Below are 21,606 nucleotides of genomic sequence, written 5' to 3'. Positions count from 1 at the left end.
GGGCTACACTTGGAGCAGGTACAACCCTAAGAGACTGTTTATAGATAAGTTGAAGCTGGACCGAGGGCAAGGGAAGGAGTTCATTGCAATGTTAAACCTGGTAGGGAGTGGGGTAGAGATTGTAATAGAAATACACTTAAATTGTTGTAACCCCTGATTTGAGTTGCATATTATAGGAATTATATATATTATATATATCAAATATACGTAATATAAGAGGAAACACCCAAATCAGTGGAGGAGAAACCTTACAAGAAGCAGAGCAAGTGCAGCAGGGACCAGACAAGAACTGGCTTTGGTACCCAATAATCATGCAACAAACCACCTCTCCTGTCCTGAGTGACCACCACAACATGGAACCCAAAGTCATGGACTAAATGGACTCGATGGACATGTTGTGGACATTTTATGAACATTTTGCAGGGTTGGTCAATAGACTAAGTGAATAATATCTGTGTATTATATCAAAGGGTGGGAAGTCAGGTGGTTGTTAATGTGCTTGTACTGGATAGTGTGGGACATAAATGGTACAGAATAAAGAAGAAATCTCTGTATTACCAACACTGTTTTGAACACAAATCCAAACCAAAGTCCCGTAGTAGCTACTACGATGAAAATTAATGCTATCCCAGACAAAAGCAGCACAGTCTGACTACTGGAGTTTGGTACTTTTAACTTGGAAAATAAAAAAGTCACACTCAAAACTATCGAGCAACTATTTAGTTTCCTGACATAAAGGAAGTGGCTCAGGGGTTGGGTGAAGGCTTTTGAAAGCTGTCAAATTGCTAACATTTTTGTGGAGGAGGGTGGGAACCTGAAATAATGATCTAATGGAAAAAGTGCTTGTCCAGCAAGCATTTCTTTTTTCTGAATGGAAACAAAAGTGTTTTTCAAGCACTGTTTAGTTTGGGTTGGTGGTTTTTGATTTATTTTTTGTTGCTTTTGGATTTTTTGGGGGGAGAGGTTATTGATATTGGTCATTTCTTGGGGTGTTGGGTTTTTTTTAATTGAATCGGCTAAGGGGATTTTGTTGTTTTGGGGTTTTTTTGCATAAACAGGCATTGATGAATTGTATCGGGTATGTTAGGATAACTTTTTCATTTGGGAAGTCATCCTAGATATTATAAAGTGTTATATTATCCAGCTTACACTAAAGATTTTAAGAACTACACATCTGGCAACTAAAGATTTTAGTAAAGCTAGCTATCCCACATAGACAGAAAGACTAACAGTACACAAAACACTGATTAATTTAATGGGATGTTTCAGCAATGCAAATGTTTACAAGGACAGACTGAACTCCAAGTTTGGTGTTTATTAGTACCATATATTGGTGTATATAGGTACATCCACAAATAGCACTACACATCTGTTTCTTACCAGGATAATCAATTGGATACTTAGTTTTTATTTGAGGGATTTACACAGTGAAAAGGCTTTTGTGCAGGTTATAACTTAATTTGTTTTGTTTGGTTTAATATAGTTTGATGCTCTTAAAAGTGGCTTGGTGATTACAAGAAATAAGAGATGTTTTATAGGATGTCTGAGCTTGGGGAGGAAGTTGGACAATCTTAAAATTTCCCCTGCTAAGTTTTCAAAATCACTAGGTACAACAGGCCCTTGGAAAATAATTATAGTAATAACAAAAGGAGTCCTGATGCCCACTCTACACTTACAATCAAGTGCCTGAAAAGTGATTGCCATGAAACCAAAGCCTATGCCACCTTTTCAAAATGCTGCTCCCCCATTAAAAAACCCCTCCCCAGGAGACTGCCCAGTGTCCCACAGCTACAAGGCAAAGTAATCTGCACAGCAAATATGAAGTACAATCTTTCTGTCACTCTGACAGGAGAAGCAATCTCTGTGCCAAACTACATGGTAAAAACAAGGTCTGTGACATTGATACTACCACGGGAGACTTAATTGGTTCAAGTGTAGAAGAGAGGAGTTAAAACCTAGCATTTCTTTGAGGTCCTTCTGTTTAGTAAATGTAGAGAGAAACTGGCTCTAGTTAGGCTACTGTGTGTGGACAGAAAAAATAACTATTACTTGAAATAAAATACTATTACCTGTCTATCCACCTTCCTACCCTCTCTGTTAGCGGACATGTTGACTGACTGTGAAGGTGGCTGAGAGACCAGACAGTAACCTGCCTTTTCTGGAGAAAAGGGAGCAGCAGGAAGTCTCAGAAAGACTTATAAAATGGAAAGTAGGACAGCAGATAAAAAAAAAAAGACAGGAAAAGAAAGAGATTTTGTTCTTTTCCTCTACAGTTCAGCATTCACTTGTTTTCTTATAATATCCAGCAGCTATTAACTAGATTTATTCAGTGCTGCCTCTCTTCAGAGACTTTGAAGGACAAGAGAGCTAATGCTCAGGCTTCAAATGCTCTTCTTAGCTGGTTATCAACTAAAGGCAGATCATTTTGTTGCTTACATCAGTATAAACCTGGAGTTACTATAGTGACATGAGGATAGAAGCATGCATAAATTCAATGTATATGAAAAGAGATTTCAGCCCTGCATATAACTTACTGCCATTTCAGAAAATATATTTCGAACCTCTTTTTAGGGTCAACACTAACCTAGAGAAAAGCCTTTGTGCCTGCCATCAACAATCCCCAATTACATCACTAGCTAAACTGATGGAAGGTATATATACATAAGAATGCTGCATTTTCTTCAGAAGAAAATATTTTCTTCAACATAGATAAGTTTTTGTCTTTATATGAAGTATTACCTCAAGATTAATTGCTTTTCTTGCTACTATCTGTTGCATCTATCATGTTTTGCAAGATCATCCTCTTGGGCTCTATCTTTCTCTCATAAAAGTAAAAAAAGTCAGGTGACAAATTCACCCACAGTGGGGAAATTAAACATTCTGAAGACTCTTTAAGGTGCAGCTTTTATAAAATAAATAAATAAATAAATGATATCTATTTTACAAAATAAGCAATTTACCAATTGTAGAGATTAATTTACAACATTTAGATTTTTTTTTACTAACCCCACTGCAGTTAAAAAAAAAAATAAAAATTTGAGGAACTATAAGCAGATTCTGAGATCAGGGAGTGGCTAACACTGATGGTAAGATTTTTTTCATGAAGGATTTAAGCACAGAAAACAAAGTACTGCATGATGAGATGAAGCCGAACAAAGACTGTAATGAATAAGTTCACATAAGAGATCTAAATGTATTCTTTTTCAAATATAGCTACAAATTGGGGACTTTTTTTTAAATGGTGCACATAACTCTCACATATGACCACGCGGAAGACATTTTAGCCTAGCACATTATGCATTAACCTTCCTGATCTAGATTCTGACATCAGTGCATACAATTGTATTCTAATTTCTGCACCAAGATATTATTTCTCCCCTTCACAAAGCTTTCCATTGGTTTTACATCTACAGAGGATACTCAGGGTTCAAAATGAGAGAAAGAAATATCAGTTGCTACCTACCTTTGAGAAAAGCATCCTGTCTCAGAAGTGCAACACCAAATGCTAAGAGTTTAAGCCACAAAAACATGGTTATTTCTGGAAATCAGGCGTATCCTTATGAAACAGCATGTGTCTCTCTCTGCAAAGCAAAATAAATGTTATCTGTCCGCAAAAGAATTTTTCCGCAAAACTTGAACCAAAAAGGAGAATAAGTAGGCACATACACTGCCTGCTTATCTGTGAAGGAGTTGCTTCCTTCTCTTACCCCAAACTAACCACCCGCAAACTCGCTGTGCAGTTTAGTGATGTCAGAGACAATTACTTCTTCAAAAAAACTTCTTTCAGTTTCCAGGAAGTCAAAAGGGTTTTTCTTAAGTTCCTGCAGTAATACTCAGCTTCCTTAATTCAAATTAAATAGATTGTTTTTAGCTATTTCTTCCTTTCTACTGAGGAGCTACACAAGACCTAACTTTTCAAAGGACTGGATTTAACAAAGTCATACTTTGCCTTCATATTCACTTTTCTATTGCATACATTCACTGAGTCCCTTCTGTGTTATGAATGCTTCTTGAGATTTTTGTTGAGAGAAGGAGAAACTCAAACCATCAGGAAACAGAACATTTAAACTGACAACAAGGCCTTCATAAAAAGATGCATCCTCAAGTGAAGTAACTGATGATTAAATTAAAATCCTTTAAAAATGGGGTTGGACTACATCATCTCCAGAGGTCCTTCCAACCTTAACTATTTTCTGATTCTATGGGATATACTTCTGAATCTTTCTACAAGGATGACATTTTAAGTATGACAGTAATATACAAAAAATGGATAGGGACAGTCTAATTCTGTTTTCTGTAATGTTCAGTACCTAATTAGGTAGATCAATGCAATTCTTTGCCACAATAGTGCCAGAGGATTGTTGTCCTTCTCATGGAGGTCGTGCAAGGTACACCAGCGACATTTTCCCTCACTGGATGCACTGAGGTAGTTCTCAACAACTTGATAACAAATGCCCATTATATAGTAGATTACAAAAGGAATTAATGTTAGGATTGCTTGTCTTTTTGAAGGTTTCAAAGGTTTTAAAAGAAGCAGCAGAACCCTGTCGTGAGGTAGATAAGGGAAGAGAATTCTTTTGTGCTGCCTCTTCATAAGTCCTCCAGAGACTTCCTAAGCATCACACAGGAAAAGGTGCACAAATTCAAATAATAATTCACAAATGACATTAGTGAATTGAACTCCTCATAACATTAAACCCGTCTTCTACAACTTTGAGACAAGTCTTACAACACAGGCCAAAATCTTAACTTCCATTAAGCAGTGCTTCTCTGTACAAGTTTGCTGTAATAATAATTATACTGTAAATGTGTTCAGAACAAAACTGATACAATGATATCACTCTGATACTCCAGAGACTTTGATTTTGATAAACAATAACTTCATCGTTCTAGAGTTGTCACAAATTAAATATGGACTATAGCCATACATTGTCTGCAGCGCTGACATCTTAGTCCCTTTTATCCTAACCAAAACCAGGATAACAGTGTGGCTGAAGTGTGCTGTCTGATGAATAGAGTGCATGACATCCTCTGGAGAATTTCTCATAAGGGTTCTCAAAAAGAACCAAGCTCCATTCAACCAAGCTGACCTTCCCCAGCAGTTTTATACAACCTCCACTCAACTCTTCAAGCTTTTCTTGTGTCCCCAAGACAAATTCCTGCACAGCAGACCTTTTCTGGTTGTGTGGTATTTCTACTAGAACATATGAAGTCTGTTCCCAAACATAAACTGCAGTCTTCTTCCAAAGGTTAAATACAAAATCCTCCTTTCAAGGGAATGGGAGAGGATTAATTTATTCTACCTGCACGTTAAACAATGGGTTATTAAAATAAATCGTTTCTCAGGACAGAGTCTTAATTTTTCATTGGTCAAATGATTATGTCAGTACATAACTAGAGCAGTTACTTCCCCTGTGCTGGAAAGAATCAAAGCCAGAAACATCAATTTGTATTAGTAAGGATTTCTAAAATTACATTAAAAATGTGCAGATGCTCGAGCTACCCATCTCTTTGGAAGTCTCTCTCTTTTTTAAGTTATGAAAAGAGCCACAATAGCCCTCAAACAAACAAACAACAAAATTGTGTAAGAAGCAAATATTACTCTATCCTTACAACAGATTTCTGAAACAGACGATTTGAGAGAGAAAAATCAAATTATTCCATGGAAAGATGCAATGAAAGTTCACCTTGGGGTTTTTTTGTGCTGATTTACACGATTCAGATGTCCCAAATAGGAATAATAAATGATGACTAAGGAGATGATGATAAAGGTATCATCAATGCCTATTCCAAATTCTTTTTCTCTCCCACTTCTGAGTCAGTCCTAGGGCTACTCAATCATCCTCCTGGGTAACCCAGAGTGGGGAGTCTGGTGCTCTCACTGCTAATGAGACCACAGCACTGGAGCAAACAGCTGTGAACCTCAAAACACTACACACACCCATCTTCCTGCACAACCTCTCATAACACATCAGAAAAAAATGCTGTAGTTACTCAGTGACTGATGTTAGACAGTGCAAAAGCTCTGCCCAGAACCCAAACAATCTTAGAGCTTGCTGAGAGACACCAAGATCTCTAATAGCCTCCACAGTCACTGCCAACTTGCTTTCTACCAGGAGGGGTGTTTCTGTAACTCTCTTTTGTGAGTTGTGCTGAACAAAGGCATGAGATTACAGAGTGCAATGGGCATGGTGTGATCTTCAGATATGACAACACAAAGCATTTCACTTTTTTGCTTCTGAAGGTTTAGTGATGGTCCTGCCTGGTCGTCTTATCACACTGTGTAGGTAACAGCAAAGCCAAGAAAAATTCAGCTGCACATGCCTGATTCTGTGGTTAAGCACATTTCCTTTCCCAGAGTATTTCATCAACTTTTGAACAAAACCAAAAGGACAGCCTTGGATGTACCTGCTTGTGCAGAAGCTCACAGGGAATGAAGTCACCAATAAAGGTAACTACACAAGTGGGAAACCTACAAAAAAGGGGCCACAGCATTTTCAGTGCATCTAAGTAAGGGGAAAGATGAGCAGTAACTAAAGACCAAAAAGGTACCCATGTAGGCCTGACAAATATAAGCACTTCTCCGTAGTTCCCTGTTCTACAATAGCTTTACTAGTGGGCAGTTCAGGGCACATGGCATCTTGCTCATTTCAGCACAGACTCTGGCATTATTTCCTCCCTCCAGGTAACAGTGACTCTGTGTGACAGAGAGGAAGGGAACAAGCATGCATGCATGACAGTTCTGCCCCAGAACAATTTACCTAATGCAGCTAAAAAATGCCTTACTATTCTTTGGGAAGAAGCCAAGGAGCTGGTTCCTATTCCAATGGAGGGTAGAGGAAAGCAGAGAACAGACATAAAACCCACCACTATTTACCCTAGAGGCAGGGAGAGCATGAACTCTTCATCCATGTAAGACTATTTTGACACTTTCCTTTTCTACCCCACAAAGCGCTCCCCAAACCAGTCCCTATCTCTGCCTGGTACCACAGGACCAGGAGGAAACAGACTGGAAAGATGAAAGGAAGGCCAGAGTAGCAATAACCAGGGTATGAACAGCATTTTCATACAGCACACAAACCAAAAAAAAATTTTATCTCAGGTTGGATTATCGCAGGTTACCCTCAAAGATTGGCCCACCCTGTATCTGTCATCAGGTATCAAAGAACAGCCACACTTACCCTGCACACTAACACCTACAAGGCCTCTGCCACCCAAAAGCGATCATTTCTGGTGCTCACTGTGTTCAATGCATAGGAACTGCAACTGAAGGATGAGAGAAACCCCACTCTCTTTGTTCTCTCTCCTTACGACTTCATGCGGTTCGGTTTAACTTTGTGTTCATTTCCCTAAGAGTTTAGCCTGATAACACTGGTGCATTCATCTTCCTCACACAACACAGCTTCCAAGTCCAGATTATCAAAGTCAATATGGTGTCACACTAGCATTCATCACAGAGGATTTTAATTGGGTTGCATTTGTTTTTTTGAGGGTTTACTGGGGAGGAGGGTGAGGGTTAATTTAGGCAATGGTGTTCTCCACTAGTACCTAAACCTAATGCTGTTTTGTGTTCATGTGTTTACGAAATGTAGTATGAATTAGTTTTCTCAAGAAATGTGTTCTTGAGAACCCACCTGTGTTTTCTTTTTCTTCAGAGGCCTTGAAAGAGTAAAGTACAAAGCAATAAAAATAAAATAAAAATTAAATTCTCCACAGACTCCACACATCACTTGGATTTAAAGCATACGTTACTTGGATTTAAAGTTATGCAGACTTTTTTTGCTTTGTATAATTTCCCTTGCATTGAAGTCATCTCATATGGCTCAGCTCAGTTACACTGATATTCTGCATATCAGAATTAAACTGTTCCACAGAAACTGAAGACACACCTTTGCAAACACTAAGAGACACAGGATAAATTCATCCCAAGGACAACTCTATTTAAATCAAGGGGGGTTACCTGCATAATGCATTTCATCCAGCAAAATTAATTTGACAGTGTTACTGTGAAAACATTGTTCTTGCTAGAGAATATACGTTATAATACTCTTAATTTTTCGTTGAATATTTGCTAAGGAGTCAATTTTGTACATACTTTTTCAAGCTTGTTTGCAATTGCCAAGAACTATTTCCTGAAGAAAGAAAACATTTTTACTTAATATGTCATATTGGATCAAATTATTTTAAGGTCAAGAGTAAACAATACAGCTCTTTGTGCAAGCACACTGCTGTGCTGCTACCAACCCTCAGGCAACGATGATTTGACATCTTCACTTCATATGGTGCCTGCATGATCTGTGCTGTACCTGCTCAGGACAGAGAACATATTCTGGTATCCCTGAGGCACTATCCACAGTCTGGCCCAAAATGAGCAATAAGTCTATGATAAGCTCTCAGAAGTGCCAGGCACCTACTTCTTCCTTACACATAAAATTGTTCCAGGATAACACTGTGATATTTCTTGAATAGCTCCTTTCAACATGTCTGTCAATTTAGAATTTGCCACCCACAAACAGTGGCAGCATACCTATAAGCACCAACTCAGTCTTGTGCTGAACATCCTGGTTTTGAATGAGTGCTGGACACTGAGAACAACTCAGGATTTAGCTTTGTATATGGTGTTCAGAAATTGCACAGTGAATGAGTCCATTTCCCATTATGAAACATCAAATAAATATTTTTACCCATGATGTCTTTTCTTTGTGTTCTTCCATCACCCAGTTTGAAAGGGAAAAGGAAAAGGAGGGACAACATTTATTTGAATATTTGCTACCCATGGACCACTCCTTGTCAAAGTCTCATTCAGAAGAGCTCTTCAACACTGCCAGATTTTTCCTTCTCTAAGTCTGATTCTTCTTTATTTCTCCAGTTTCATTTCTCCTAGTACTGACTTCTTAGATTCTTATAGACACTCATATGACTGTGTCTCAGCAAATGAACAACCACAGCTTTAAAAAGCAGTGAGCTGAATGCCAGGCAGGGAGCTGTGCTCTGTGGAATCACACAGAGCATCACCACAGCTGGAGGGACTAAACAAGCTCCCTCTGTGCAGGGTCTCCCCTATTACCTTCACCAAATCCACCCTGCCTTCAGCAAAACTTGCTTGCTGATTGCTTCTTATGAGCCAAATCTGTGTCTGCTAAATAATTTTCCCAAATTATAAGCAAATTTATACACTATTAGATGACACTCTGCAGTAAATGCTGTCTTACCTGCACCGTACGGAAAGTCATGGTTGTGCCATGTTTGCAGGAGGCCTGAGAGAACATGAGTCAAAGCAATAGTAACACCTGCAAACCCAAAAGAGATCACACAGAAAAAGAAGAAAATGCTTACAGAAAAATCCTTCCCAAAGTATTTCCATTCTGGTTTCAAAATAGCACTCACATAGTTCACTGTAGTTCACTGGACATTCCCTTATCTCTTGAACATTGTTTCCTGTGTGCTCTGTAGAAAACTTAAAGACATGCCTGTTTATTCTAAAACTAATGCTTGAAATAACCAAACAGGGTAGGTTTTCCTTTTTTAATCTTTTTTTAAAGCTCAAATTTAGCTGAAGCAATACAGAAATGGTGTCAGGGTAGGCTACTGAACCTGTGTTTTGGGCTATCTTTCTACAATAGGATACTTCTGAGCTAACTGGGGGTTAGTCTATGTTGTAAATGAGCACACCAGCTTGTTTTCTGTGAGTTCTCTGTCCATTTTTCTGTTTTTCCCAAGTAGGTATCTTCTGTGATATTAACTTCTGTATTCTTTGCTTCTAGCCTTGTATCCTGCTTCCCACCTAGGATGCCAGATTCATTGTCATACACTATTAAGTGTGGTCTGCAAGTCCTCCCAGTGTTTTATTATCTGTCAGATTACAGTGCTTATATCCAAGAATATTTGTGTTCATTTTTCCAATAAAACACAGGATGACTTTATAACAAATGTTTTTCTAACATCTCAGCTATGTTTATTTTTTGGATGGAAATGTAGTCCCACAGCTGATTGTAGTTATTATTATGGTACAGAAGCACAAAAATGCCTCTGAGCAAGGTATTTATAAACATAAACCACAAATATTTACCTAGAAGGCTGGTCTGTTTACAGTGACGCTGTCGGTCATCTTCTGATAGTCCATCTCTTACCCTTCATATTTTGACATGATTTTTCTCTCTAGGGCTGTCCAAATGGGTTAGACAGATATCTCCAAAGATGAACATGTGGCAGGCATTACTTCTTCCTCAGTGGCTTGTCAAGAAACTACTGTTATACAGCTAAAAGAGTCTAGAAGATTTCTATAATCTAAACTCATAATAACCATCTTTGAATTTGAAATAGTTAGGAAACCAAACTGATCCCACAGATTTACCTTGCACATCAGGGTTTATGTCACATAAAACTCCCTCAGTTTCCATGCCTCTAAGCCATTCAATTTATATGTTTCACACACACACTATAAGCTATCTTAAAATGTGGCAAGTTCATAATGTTGATACTCAGGAAAAAAAAAACCAGTCTGTCTAAAGATACACTGGCTGTCTTTGTTTATTCTCACACTATAAAAACAAAAAAATATTTAGCACACGGAGTAAATTCAAAGCTTCTTTAAAGCAAAAGAGTCATCAAAACTAGAAGGAAACATTGAAAAATAATTGACTATAAGGGCAGAAAAATTTTCATGAGAAGTTTTTGTAGCATAAAACAACTGTAATGTGGAAAGTCCCTTGAAACTGCATCCTAGGTCATACAACTTTGAAATACATTTTTAAAGTATTTTCCCACAATAACTTTCTATTCAATCTTGTGAAAGTCCATGTACCTTGGTTATTTGCTCCTTTAGTGGAAGTATTAAAAAATCTGATATTACCATCCATATTTCCTGACTGACATAAAATGGGTCAGTGCTTAGAAAAAAAAAAAACACACACACAAGAAAAACCAAAGGTAAGAAATAAAAGCAGAGCTGGGGTAACAGAAATAAAAAATCTGTGAGAAAAATTTCAAGGTTGGAAAAGACCTTTAAGATCATTAAGTCCAACCATCAACCCAGCACCATTATTAAACCTTGTCCTCAAATGCCACATCCACACAGTTTTTAACACTTCTAGGGATAGTGATTTCACCACTTCCCTGGGAAGCCTGTTCTAATGCTTTACAACCTTTTCCCATGATAAGATTTTTTCCTAATATCCAATCTAAACCTGCCCATGATGCAACTTGAGGCCATTTCATCTCATCCTGTCTCTTGTTACCTGGGAGAACAGGCCAACCCCCATATGGCTACAACCTCCTGTCAGGGAGTTAAAGTGAGTTATAAGGTCTCCCCTGAGCCTCCTTTTCTCCAGGCTAAACACCCTGAGCTCCCTCAGCTGCTCCTCATCAAACTTGTGCTCCAGATCCTTCACCAGCTGTTGCCCTTCTCTGGATATGCTCCAGCACCTCAATGGCCTTCTTGTACTGAGGAGCCCAAAACTGAACCAATGCATTGCAGTAGCAAGGAAAGAAGGTTACTTGATGCGTGTTATAGGTAGTTTTGGGTCAAAATATTTCAAACTGATCCATTGTTGGCAACAACAGTTTTTTTAAACTACTTGCCTTCTCATTTTTCTCTTTCTCATTTTTCATAGCGATTTCGTGCTTTCTTTTAATCAAGAATGTTGTTTGTCGTGGGACATGGAAAACACTGGAGATGAAAAATTACAAAGGAAGAGAAAAACTGAAGACAATATGAGATTATTCAGGAAAAATAGCATCTGAAGTTAGGACATACAAAATTTGAACTTTTTAGATTCATATTCATTTAGCCTTCTCCAAACTTCTAAAGTATTCAGAAAGTTCAGGGAAAATCGTCCTATTTGGGTAGAATATTTTCTAGTCTGAATGAGAAGTGCAAAAGGTAAATTTGAGGAAAACTGTGACTCGGTTAAGTATTTTAATTTTATTAAAAATATTAACATTAATATTATAGAAAAGTCATTTATGCAGCTTCAAAGGCTTCTTTATCACTTCTTGTTAATGGGCATAATTAGAGTCAGCTAATAGAGGTGCAGAAATACTGGAAATATATACTTTGAAAGTAACAATCATGCAAACAATAGACTCTTGTGCAGGACAAATTTTGGTAGAGACTCAAGAAAATACTCCAGTGATTTACAGACAGGTAAAAGAAAAGACAGCACTAGGAAATCAAACACTCTGAAATAATATTTTTTTTTTGTTATTTTGGTTTTATAGCTTATTTCTCTTTCTCTGTAGAATATTTTGTAATAAACACTTAAAGACTTTTAGCACAAATTGGCTATTTTAACTGTGTCAGAAAAGCTCAAGAAACATTTTGTGAGGCCCTATAAACGCATACAACCTTTTTACTGCACACAACACAATGAAAGAGCCAAAAATAGCCAAAAGAAGATGGTAGAAGGGGAGGAGGGAAAGCTGGTAATCTATCATGTTGAAACAGTCCCTGCTGTGGTATTCCCAAGACACCTGGAATTCTCAGAGTATGTAAACAACTGAATCACTACAGCTTTAGAACTGTATCATATTCCTTTAGTTCAAGAAAAAAACCTTTTCATGTGTTTCATAAAACAGGTCTCAAAGAAATACCACAATTTCACAACAGCTATTTTTATAATATGTGCTCGTGTGTACACTGCCAAAAACCTAGTCTTTGTCATAAAAAAAAAAAAAAAGGCCTGGTATTGCTATTATTTCTTCATTTCTTTTCTAAAAAGTGATAAAATGTTAACAGTATAAATTCTGCTATAGCAAGAATAGCTCATTTTTCCCATACCAAGCTCAAGCTAACATACTAAGTCAGTAATGTTCTTTCCCTCCCAAGATCAGCATAAAATATTTGCACATCCTCTTTCTGCCCTATAGCAAGTGTTACTTCCTATACTTTGTAAGTTAGGAAATATCAGAGAAGATGAAACTTCATGCAACAATTATTTAGCAAGAGGCTCTGTCTGTTGTTGTCTTCTTCTCGTAAGATCCTCTTTAGAGTTTATGAAATTCTGTGTTAAAATACAGAGGTGTTATTTAAAACTGATTTTATGCAAAACAAGAAAAAAATGTCAGTTTAACGTTGCCAGTTCCTAGAGCAAAGTCAGTCTGTCAAGGCTGTAAACTGGTGAACAAAAATAAAGTTTTTTTCCTTCAGACAAAGGTATACTGAGAAATATGGACCTCATTTCAGTTTAACATTCCAGCTTTATTTTCAGTTTACTGATGTTCATAAAGTTGGCCAACACTTATCAATGGAGACACATTCTGGAGAGGCGAAGTTTCTGAGGGACTTTACCCCTTCCACCAGCACACTGTCATTTTAGGTCGAAGAGACCAACCACCATGTAAAAATATAGATTCACAAAGAAGATTTTCTAAGAAAAGCCAATAACTTGCTCATTTTCCTTTCCTTCTTCTACTGTAAACAGGAACATAATTTAGAGACAGAATATAGCAAAAAAAACGAGGCCAACCTGCCCTCACAGTCTCTGACCTGAAAAATCTTTTGTGCTATTCCTTACTCTCAGAACAATCCTTTCTCCAAATTTCCCACATTAGCCTGAAAAAAATATCTGAACTACCTCACAACTCTTCACAGACAGCTCACCTTCTTGAATCATAAGCCTGTAAAATCAGACTTACGTACACTCCATTCTAGCTGGAAATAGTACCCATCACACAATACTGCAATATCCGTGCAGTGAGAGCACCAAATACCAGTCCTGAGGAAACAAGCTCCAATCAAACCCTCGAACTCTGGGGAGTTTGGGGTGAGGTGGGGTGTTCAGTCTTCATTCACTTTTGTTTGTGTGAGGAACACAACGAGAGTGAGAAAAGAGAAGTCTGAAAAGGAGGTGGGAAGAGCTTCTCTCTGCTGTTTCCACAGTGGCCTCTGCTCTACTCCAAGGGGTAATGGGAAGTTTAAAAACTGTTTTGAGATAGTCTGATTTTTATACATGTCTTCGCTAAGTATTAGGAAGTTGAACAGGCTGAAAATGTACATATTCGTTGTACAACCATACAACCATGTGAACTCCCTGAACATCATGCATCTTTACTTATTTACCTATTTTAATGAGTGTTATACTTTCATTAACATTGAGATTAGTTGTGGGGGAAAACAGTTTGTTTTGCATGATCTACAATAGTTTAATTATGTGAAACCAGTTTTATAAACTATATACATGAGTTTTCAAAACCTCCCAAAATCATTTATTGAACAAATAAAAGCTCAAAAGGAAAAACAAAACCCCAAAGTCCTGTCAAATAGATTATTTATCTTGAATCCAATAAATACCCACTTAAACTACTTTGCTACTGACACTATTTTTTATGCTGTAATTATCAATAGTTTATATATTGGAAGCAAGTTTTGTTTAACAGCAACATTAGATACATATAATGCCTTTACTGTCTAATACATTATGAAAGATCATCAGCAGTGTTTTTCAGGACTATCAGATGAAGACTATTAGGCCAAATACAACTAAAACTGAAAAGAAATAAAAACACCTGACTGCTGCTTTCTGCTCTTGTCTCAGCTTGGCCTGCAAAGCAATGCTGCTCTCAGCTTTCCAAGCTGTTTTTACATTCTGGTTCCTGTATGATAATTACCAAGGCCCTGCAATGGTGCAGAGCTGCAAAATTCATAACTGACGGCCCAAATATAACCTCCTTTTCTAGGTAAGTGAAATGCAAGCTACACCAGTGAAGCCACAATTTCACTTATGTTGTCTCCGGTAGAACTCTCTAAAGATGGACTTCCCGGAGACCAGCTAAGGCATTTTGATGCAGCCCACTGCTGGTCCCTGAAGTAAGAGATACTCTGGGAGATGAAAACAGCAGAGCTGATATCCTGGCCCTTGATCCCCAACCTCAGTTTAACATATTGAAACACTTTAGGTCAGTGTATGCCTTCTTACCTTTGGAATGAAAAGACTGGTCCTTTGGGGACAACCTAATTAATATCTCAGATTTCATTCTGTACATCAGAGGTACCAAGCTCCTTTTCACCAGTCTGGCTTTGTATCTGAATTCCCACAGGTGCCAGCACTTCCTTACTGAAAGCAGAGAAGTACAGAGACATAAATACCATCCATATTTTCATCTAAGAACTACACTAAAGATTTAGCAAAACTTTTTCAGTCAGATGCCTCAGGTATTTCTAAACTGACAAGCTGGTTTCTTAGCTCTTGTCATGATACACTGGATGATTTGAAGCTTGCACTGAACTAAAGCACAACGACACTGACTCCCAGGTCCTGCAGGACCATCAAACCCTGCCCTGGGGCAGTGGAGAGGTTGCAGAAGTGTGCAGACATTTGAAGTTCTGTCCAGTCCAAGTGCTGCGCACACATCTCTCACTCTCCCTGGCCCCTGGCTGCCTTCAGCCTGTCGATGGCTCCCATTTGACAAGATAGGACTTGAACACATTGTACAGAATGAAATGATCCATTACATAGCCCTCCCAATAACACTTTTGGGCAGTACATTCAAAGGGATGCATTTATATCTCAGTATGTCTTGGCTTGTAGTTTAAACACGTATTTTAAGCTACCTACGGTATACACAGTTACTAGAATCTCCTCCTTTTACCTGCTGATGAAGCCTGAAGTTGGTTATTCTACATTTAAAAAGACAGAGCTGTTGCTTTATGGCCACTTCTGCAGGATTATTTGGAATAATTTGAACATTTTCATTTTTGGAAGACATACATTACTACTGCAGAGATCTATGTTGTCCTCCTCCTAAGATGAGGACCAGCAGTGGCAGTGTCTATCTTTTTTCACCAGATGTTCCCTGACCACACCACTGTTCAGGGAAATGTATGCTTTGATTCATCAGCTCTGTGCAGCACAAGTGTTCTGGATAAACAGTGTGTGGGAGGGAAGTGGGAGGAGGAGAGCAGAAGAGACAAGCAGATCCTGAAGCAAGAAGTGGTGATCACTCAGAGCTCAGCATATACAAGGAAGATGATGGTAATAATCTCAGCAGAGAAAGCATGAACACTGGTATAACACAATGTGTTTTACTACATCCAACTCCATCTAGGTGTTAGGTTGCTGTGCTCTACCCTCAGCTCTACAGGCATTTGGGAAGTCCCAAGGAGTGTTCACAAGGGGCAATAATACACAGGATTCTTAGTGTATCTGTAGGTATATACAGGAACACGTACATGAGTATGTAAGCATGTATGAAGCTGCAAAAAAGTCATCCCTTTTAGATGAAAGGGTTATCAGGCTAAGAGGATCCTTTACCTGTTTTGTGCTCCATGCTACACAGAAACCTTTGAGCATCTACTTGTTTTAAGTAACTCATACTGCCCAGCTTAGCAAGGCTAATATTCAAATTTGCTGCTAAAATTAATGTTGATAGCATTTAAAGGGTCACTTCTTGGAAGCTTAAGCCCTAAAAACCAGAGAAAATACATATTTAGCAAGAGACATGGTAACTTAGATTTATAGCTTGCCCTTGAATTATGGGAAAGTATTTTATAACATTCCAGATTTATGATTCTATTTCCTGGAGACCCTGAGTGTAAAAATGAGGCTGGACTTAGAGAAGCAAGTTCACTTCTGGTTTTCTTAACAACAAGGTGTCCTTGAGCTGTAGGAATCGTGTAACAATTCAACATGAACCAGACAAGCTTTCAAGTAATCTATGTGCTTCCCTAATTGTCTTACAGCTAGAGGCTTTAAATCCAAGATGAGGTATGTACTTCCTCATGTCCACAATTGCATAGAGACACTAAGCAAAAATTCTAGCTTTTATCATGAAGATTTATTGAAATTATGATATTCTTTTTCTCCATATCCAAATTTTAAAAGTACCTTTTCTCTCTTTGTATTTGTAGCCTACAAAACCTTTGCATTGTAGCATATCGGAATTTTCAAAATTATATCAAAAAATAGTCATTCATAGCCACAAAAAAAATTCAGAGGTAAATGCCCTAAAGCCTTATGTCCTCACTCCTGCATAATGTGTAAAACAGCCACTTGTCCTGCAATCACTAAAATCTGCTAGAAAAGGATTTCACTATAGAAAACTCAAATACAACTGTTATTCATTTGGCAGCTTAAACTGATAATGACTCACATGCTTATAATGAATTAATTTCCTCTGTTTAGAAGTCAAGGCAAAAACCTACCTATATATTATTGCATTATTTTCTAAAAACTCTTCTCACTCATCTTATTTATAAAAATACAGGAAATGGGAGCACAAGATGAAGAAGCAGAGAAAGCAGCTTCTAAATTAGAAGCTTACAGTTACTTTCCCTTTCTTGGTTGCCAGGTGTAACTATCAAAAACTCAGATTTTATTTTTTTTTCTTCAAAGGGTTGCTAGGAATAGAATTTAAATTATGAGAGGTTTCCTTTCTTTTTTAGGGCCACTGACTGACCATAAGAAAAATGTATTGAGGCATTTAGATGTATTTGTTTGAAATACCTGATATTGAAATTCAAACAGTTCTTCAAGCAGAATTCCTAACAAGAAGGATTTGTGACAGGGAGTCTACAAGGTTTACTTTGAAGAAAAAAAATGTGTGTTTAAGAGACCCTCGAACCTTCAAAAGAACACCTCCTTCAAAAGGCCCCACCTCACAGCTATAAGAGGATTTTCAGAAGTTAATGTATTTACATAAAGTGAAAAGACTTGCAAACTGTACAAGGCAATTACTGGAAACAGTGGTATAGTACTGAACAAAATGGTCCTGATTTTCCTTAGTTTTTTTCAAAGAAATCCATTATTTCTTTCATCTACACTAAAACTATAGGCCAAATCTTGTAGTTCTTACTGAAAAAAAAAGTCATTTTAGAGACCTCCTGCTGTCTTCTGTGCAAAGAAATTGAATACTCCAATGAGGTGAAGGACAGAAAGAAAAGAAGCTTGAAAATGCAGTCCATATGAAACAAAAATTGTATTTAAAATGCACCCAATAAACACTAAAGATTTATTACCGTGTATTTGAGCAGCTTTTGTTGACATTTATGTAACTATTTGTATGTGTCTATACAGACACATATATGCACATGTGTACACACACACACTTCATTCCATATAAAGCCATCCACATTAAAAGCCTGCCCCTTTTTATTTTCAGTCATAATGCACTGAAACCAGCATACTCTTTGGTATCATCAGCAAATAGTTCCCTGAAATAGGACTTCACAGTGTCTTATTGCTGCACGTTTCAAATCAGCTTTATGAACTTATTAAAACTGTATTTCAGGAAGAGAGGAGTATACAAGCTAAAAGATATGCATAAGCAGCAGGTAATTCAAAGTGATTAATGCATTTATTTTCTTGGGCTTGCAATCAATCAATGCATTTATTTTGTTGGGCTTTTTTTTACTTTTAAAAACAATTTTTCTCCCCTTCTTGTTTATGCATAATTATTTTTGCCTTCTTGAATCTCACCTTTATGTCTCTCCTTATCTCTGGAATCAGCCTGAAGATGTTTTGGAGAGAGGGGGAGAGACTTTAAAATTATTTTTGCAACAGAGTAGGACTGGTAGAGCTTTTCATCAGCATGTGTGTTCACATGCACACATGAGCACATGTACATACCAATCACAAAACTTCCACTGAAGATTCTTCCCTGGTCCACAACTGCCAGTCTTGACTGAAAAAAAATTTCACACTGCAAAACACAGTAGAATGACTGTCTGGTATTTTTGTACGGGAGCTCTCTAGATTTCCCACAACTGTAAACACAGTAGTATCGCTCAGCCTACACACAATAATATATTTTAATCTGGCAATACTTTCTCATGTGGTAAGAACACCTAACAAGCAAGATAAAGCTACACAACATCTGAATCCATCTCCTTTAGTAATCAGGAATCTTTATTTAATTAAAAATCTGATTCATTTTTAAAACTATCTTAAAAAATTTAGAAATATTACTAAGCACAAATCAGCTCCCACTAAATCAATCACTCTGGCTAAATGCTTGAGACTGCTTAAAATCAGGTTGCATATTTGAAGAGCAAAAGTATATAAAAGTTCTTTTTTCTACATTTCTTGCTCAGCATACAAAAGGTATGAAAAAATCAAAATCCATATAGCTGACCAAGAAGATTAGAGACACAAGCATCTCCTAATTAGTCCCTGCATAATTAACAAGATAGCTCTGAAATTCTAGGACTCTGAAGTGACATTGCATTGAATTCTGAAATTTACTTTATAATTTCAATAGTGAAGAAAAACATTTCCATTTATGCCACTCTAGAGTGGCCCTAACTGCTTTTTTTCCATTCTTGTGGGAATTTGAAATATTTCTGCTGTGAAACACTCTTTTTTAATATGAGGGCTTTCTCCAAACACAGAGCCTACTGCCACTCACCTGCTAATAAAACTCTGAACTTCAAAGAGTCTGTGTAATCACTGCAGTAAATGCAATGAAATCTTCAAGCCATCTCCCAATACTCAGACTTGCCTTTGCTCAAATTTTAAGTCTTCCACTCTACAGTTTCTATGCAGAAGCTGTGATTTAGTAACATAACTGAACACCATAGGCCTGAAAACCTTTAACTGAGCTCTTGGTGATTACATGGGAAGAAACACAGCCTCTAAGGCCTCTCCAATTTCCCACGTGGATATTAGAACACTAACTCTAGGAAACAGTTAGAAACTAGATGTATGCAGCAGTTTTCCCTCTTTATATGCCTTGAACAAACCTTAGAAACGAAATTTTACTGCTTTTTCCCCACTGCTGCCTGCAACAGTTTAGACAACCTGAAAGACATCATGTGGTACAGGAAAGGACTGGGTCATCTCTGCATCCTCTCTAGACCAGGACACAGACAGGCTGCCATAGACTGTGCAGCAGAGGTCCTGTCATGCCATAGCACTCATAGTTCTTTACCCTGGAGGCTGAGGATGCCTCTTTATGCCCCATTAATCTGCTGCTTCAGACCTCAAGCAAACTGCTGGCAGACGTGAAATTAAAACATTTTCATCCTCAAATGCTGGTAGGAGTCAATGTGCTCAAATCACATTCCTACAGAGGACTCTGGATGTTTCCCTTGCAAAATAATTTTTCAGGTCAGTTTTCTAAAATAAGCAGATACAAAGCTGCTATAAAGATTTTTAAGCCCAATAACAGCACAACACCTAACCACAGACATAGGCATATTTTCACACAAACCTTTGATGTGTTGGTAACAAGCTTATCAGATACTGTCTGGGGAAGGGGAAAGTTCCCATACCCAAGTCATCCCTTTATATATTTAACCTGCAAACTTCAAAACAGCAAAAATTTGTGTAGAGGAAGTCAAAGTTACTGTAAAGAGTCAGGTTTCTGAACCTCTTACCGTCAGCTCCCCTCCTACCCTTTAATTCACGCACCTATTGACACAACTTTCTATGCTGTAGAGCCTTGTTATTTCTTCAGTATCATCAATACTTGTAATAACAAGCATTTCACATACTGCAGAATTGCAAAAACAGAAATGGGAGAGGATCAGAAGAAAACACTGATATCAAAGAGATATGAGAGGAGGCAATTTATACTGGGAAATTTCAGGGAAGTGATAGGGCTGTACCTGTAACGCTTCAAAGCAGTCCCCAGTGTAATCACACATATTCCTGTTGTATTTTTTCTGGACTATATGGGACATGATATGCACATTAGAAAAAATATACCAACCTGCTGTTATTAGAGTCAGTTTACACAACATCCAAAAAGCCTGATACTGTAAGACAACAGTTATTTGATATGTGCAGGTGAGTGCTTCCCTACTTCCCCCTATGCCTCGTTGAAGCTCGCAAGGAGATAGCCCTGTCTTTTCATCACCACTTCTATCCCTCTTCTTCCCATCTGGGATTGACTAAAAACATGTCTGTAGGAGTCAGCAAAAGGGCTGGCAGTGTTACACTTGCAGGTGGGTACAAAAGCCTGACTGAAGGTTGGACTCAACACGAGGCTCTGGACAGAGGGAGCTGCTGGCACCTGCAAAATGAGAGCACCGCTCTTCACACTGTCACAGGTTATTTCATAAAAGGAGAGTTGTTTTTGTTCTGAAAGCAAGAAGGAGTCAAATGGCCAGAAAGAGGTAGTAAAAGAGTAATTTCTGAGATTCTCAGTACTTTGCATAAGGTGTCACCCCTGCCTAGAAAAGGGGGAGAAGTGAAATGAACAGATGAACTGCTGTAATATCCTGAATTCTAGGACACATATCTACAATCATCTCTGCTGTTAAGAGGAGGATCTCAGGTGGCTTGGAAGGGAAAGATCCAGTAAAGCACACTGACGGAATAAAAGCTATTACTTGTTAGGCCTTTACTGAAGAATTTCAATGGATATAATTTAATTTCAAGAGGGTTTTGAGAGCCAATATTGTGTAGTCTTTTATCAAGGGTTACGTTACCATAAGCATGAAGCTTCTTTTTTTAATGTATCTTTTGAGGTTTTTCAAAGAAATGATTTTTTCTTTTGAGAGGTTTCTATTATAGCCTCTGCCATACTCCATGAGAGAAGGTTTAATCCATGCTGCTTTGCCTGTTACTCATAGTGTCAAAAAAGAGCAACGCAAATATTCACAATATCCTCAGACAGAAATACAGAGAATTACTTTGTGCCTTTATAGTAGACTAATTCCAATTCTTT

General features: G+C 37.8%; 1 protein-coding gene across 5 annotated transcripts in view; it reads right to left on the bottom strand.

Annotated features, from left to right (window-relative positions):
- The window catches only part of PTPRC (protein tyrosine phosphatase, receptor type C), a 70,911-nt gene extending 57,182 nt beyond the window's left edge, over window positions 1-13,729 (bottom strand). For 4 of the 5 annotated variants that reach the window (XM_027666115.1, XM_027666117.1, XM_027666118.1 and 1 more), the window contains exons 1-2: window positions 3,667-3,750; window positions 3,464-3,581 (exon numbers count right to left, since the gene is read on the bottom strand). In XM_027666115.1, the coding sequence (XP_027521916.1) occupies window positions 3,464-3,530 (67 nt within the window). In that variant the 5' untranslated portion in view covers window positions 3,531-3,581; window positions 3,667-3,750. Of the gene's footprint in view, window positions 1-3,463; window positions 3,582-3,666; window positions 3,751-13,600 lie in introns of those variants that run through there. The other variant, XM_027666116.1, reaches the window with a different exon arrangement.
- Between the last annotated feature and the right edge of the window lie 7,877 nt (window positions 13,730-21,606).

This window comes from Corapipo altera, unplaced genomic scaffold (genome assembly GCF_003945725.1).
Source record: "Corapipo altera isolate COAL_440 unplaced genomic scaffold, ASM394572v1 119, whole genome shotgun sequence".
NCBI classification, from domain to species: Eukaryota; Metazoa; Chordata; class Aves; order Passeriformes; family Pipridae; genus Corapipo; species Corapipo altera.
Note: the sequence above shows the minus strand (reverse complement) of the source record. Positions and strands in the feature narration are given on the sequence as shown.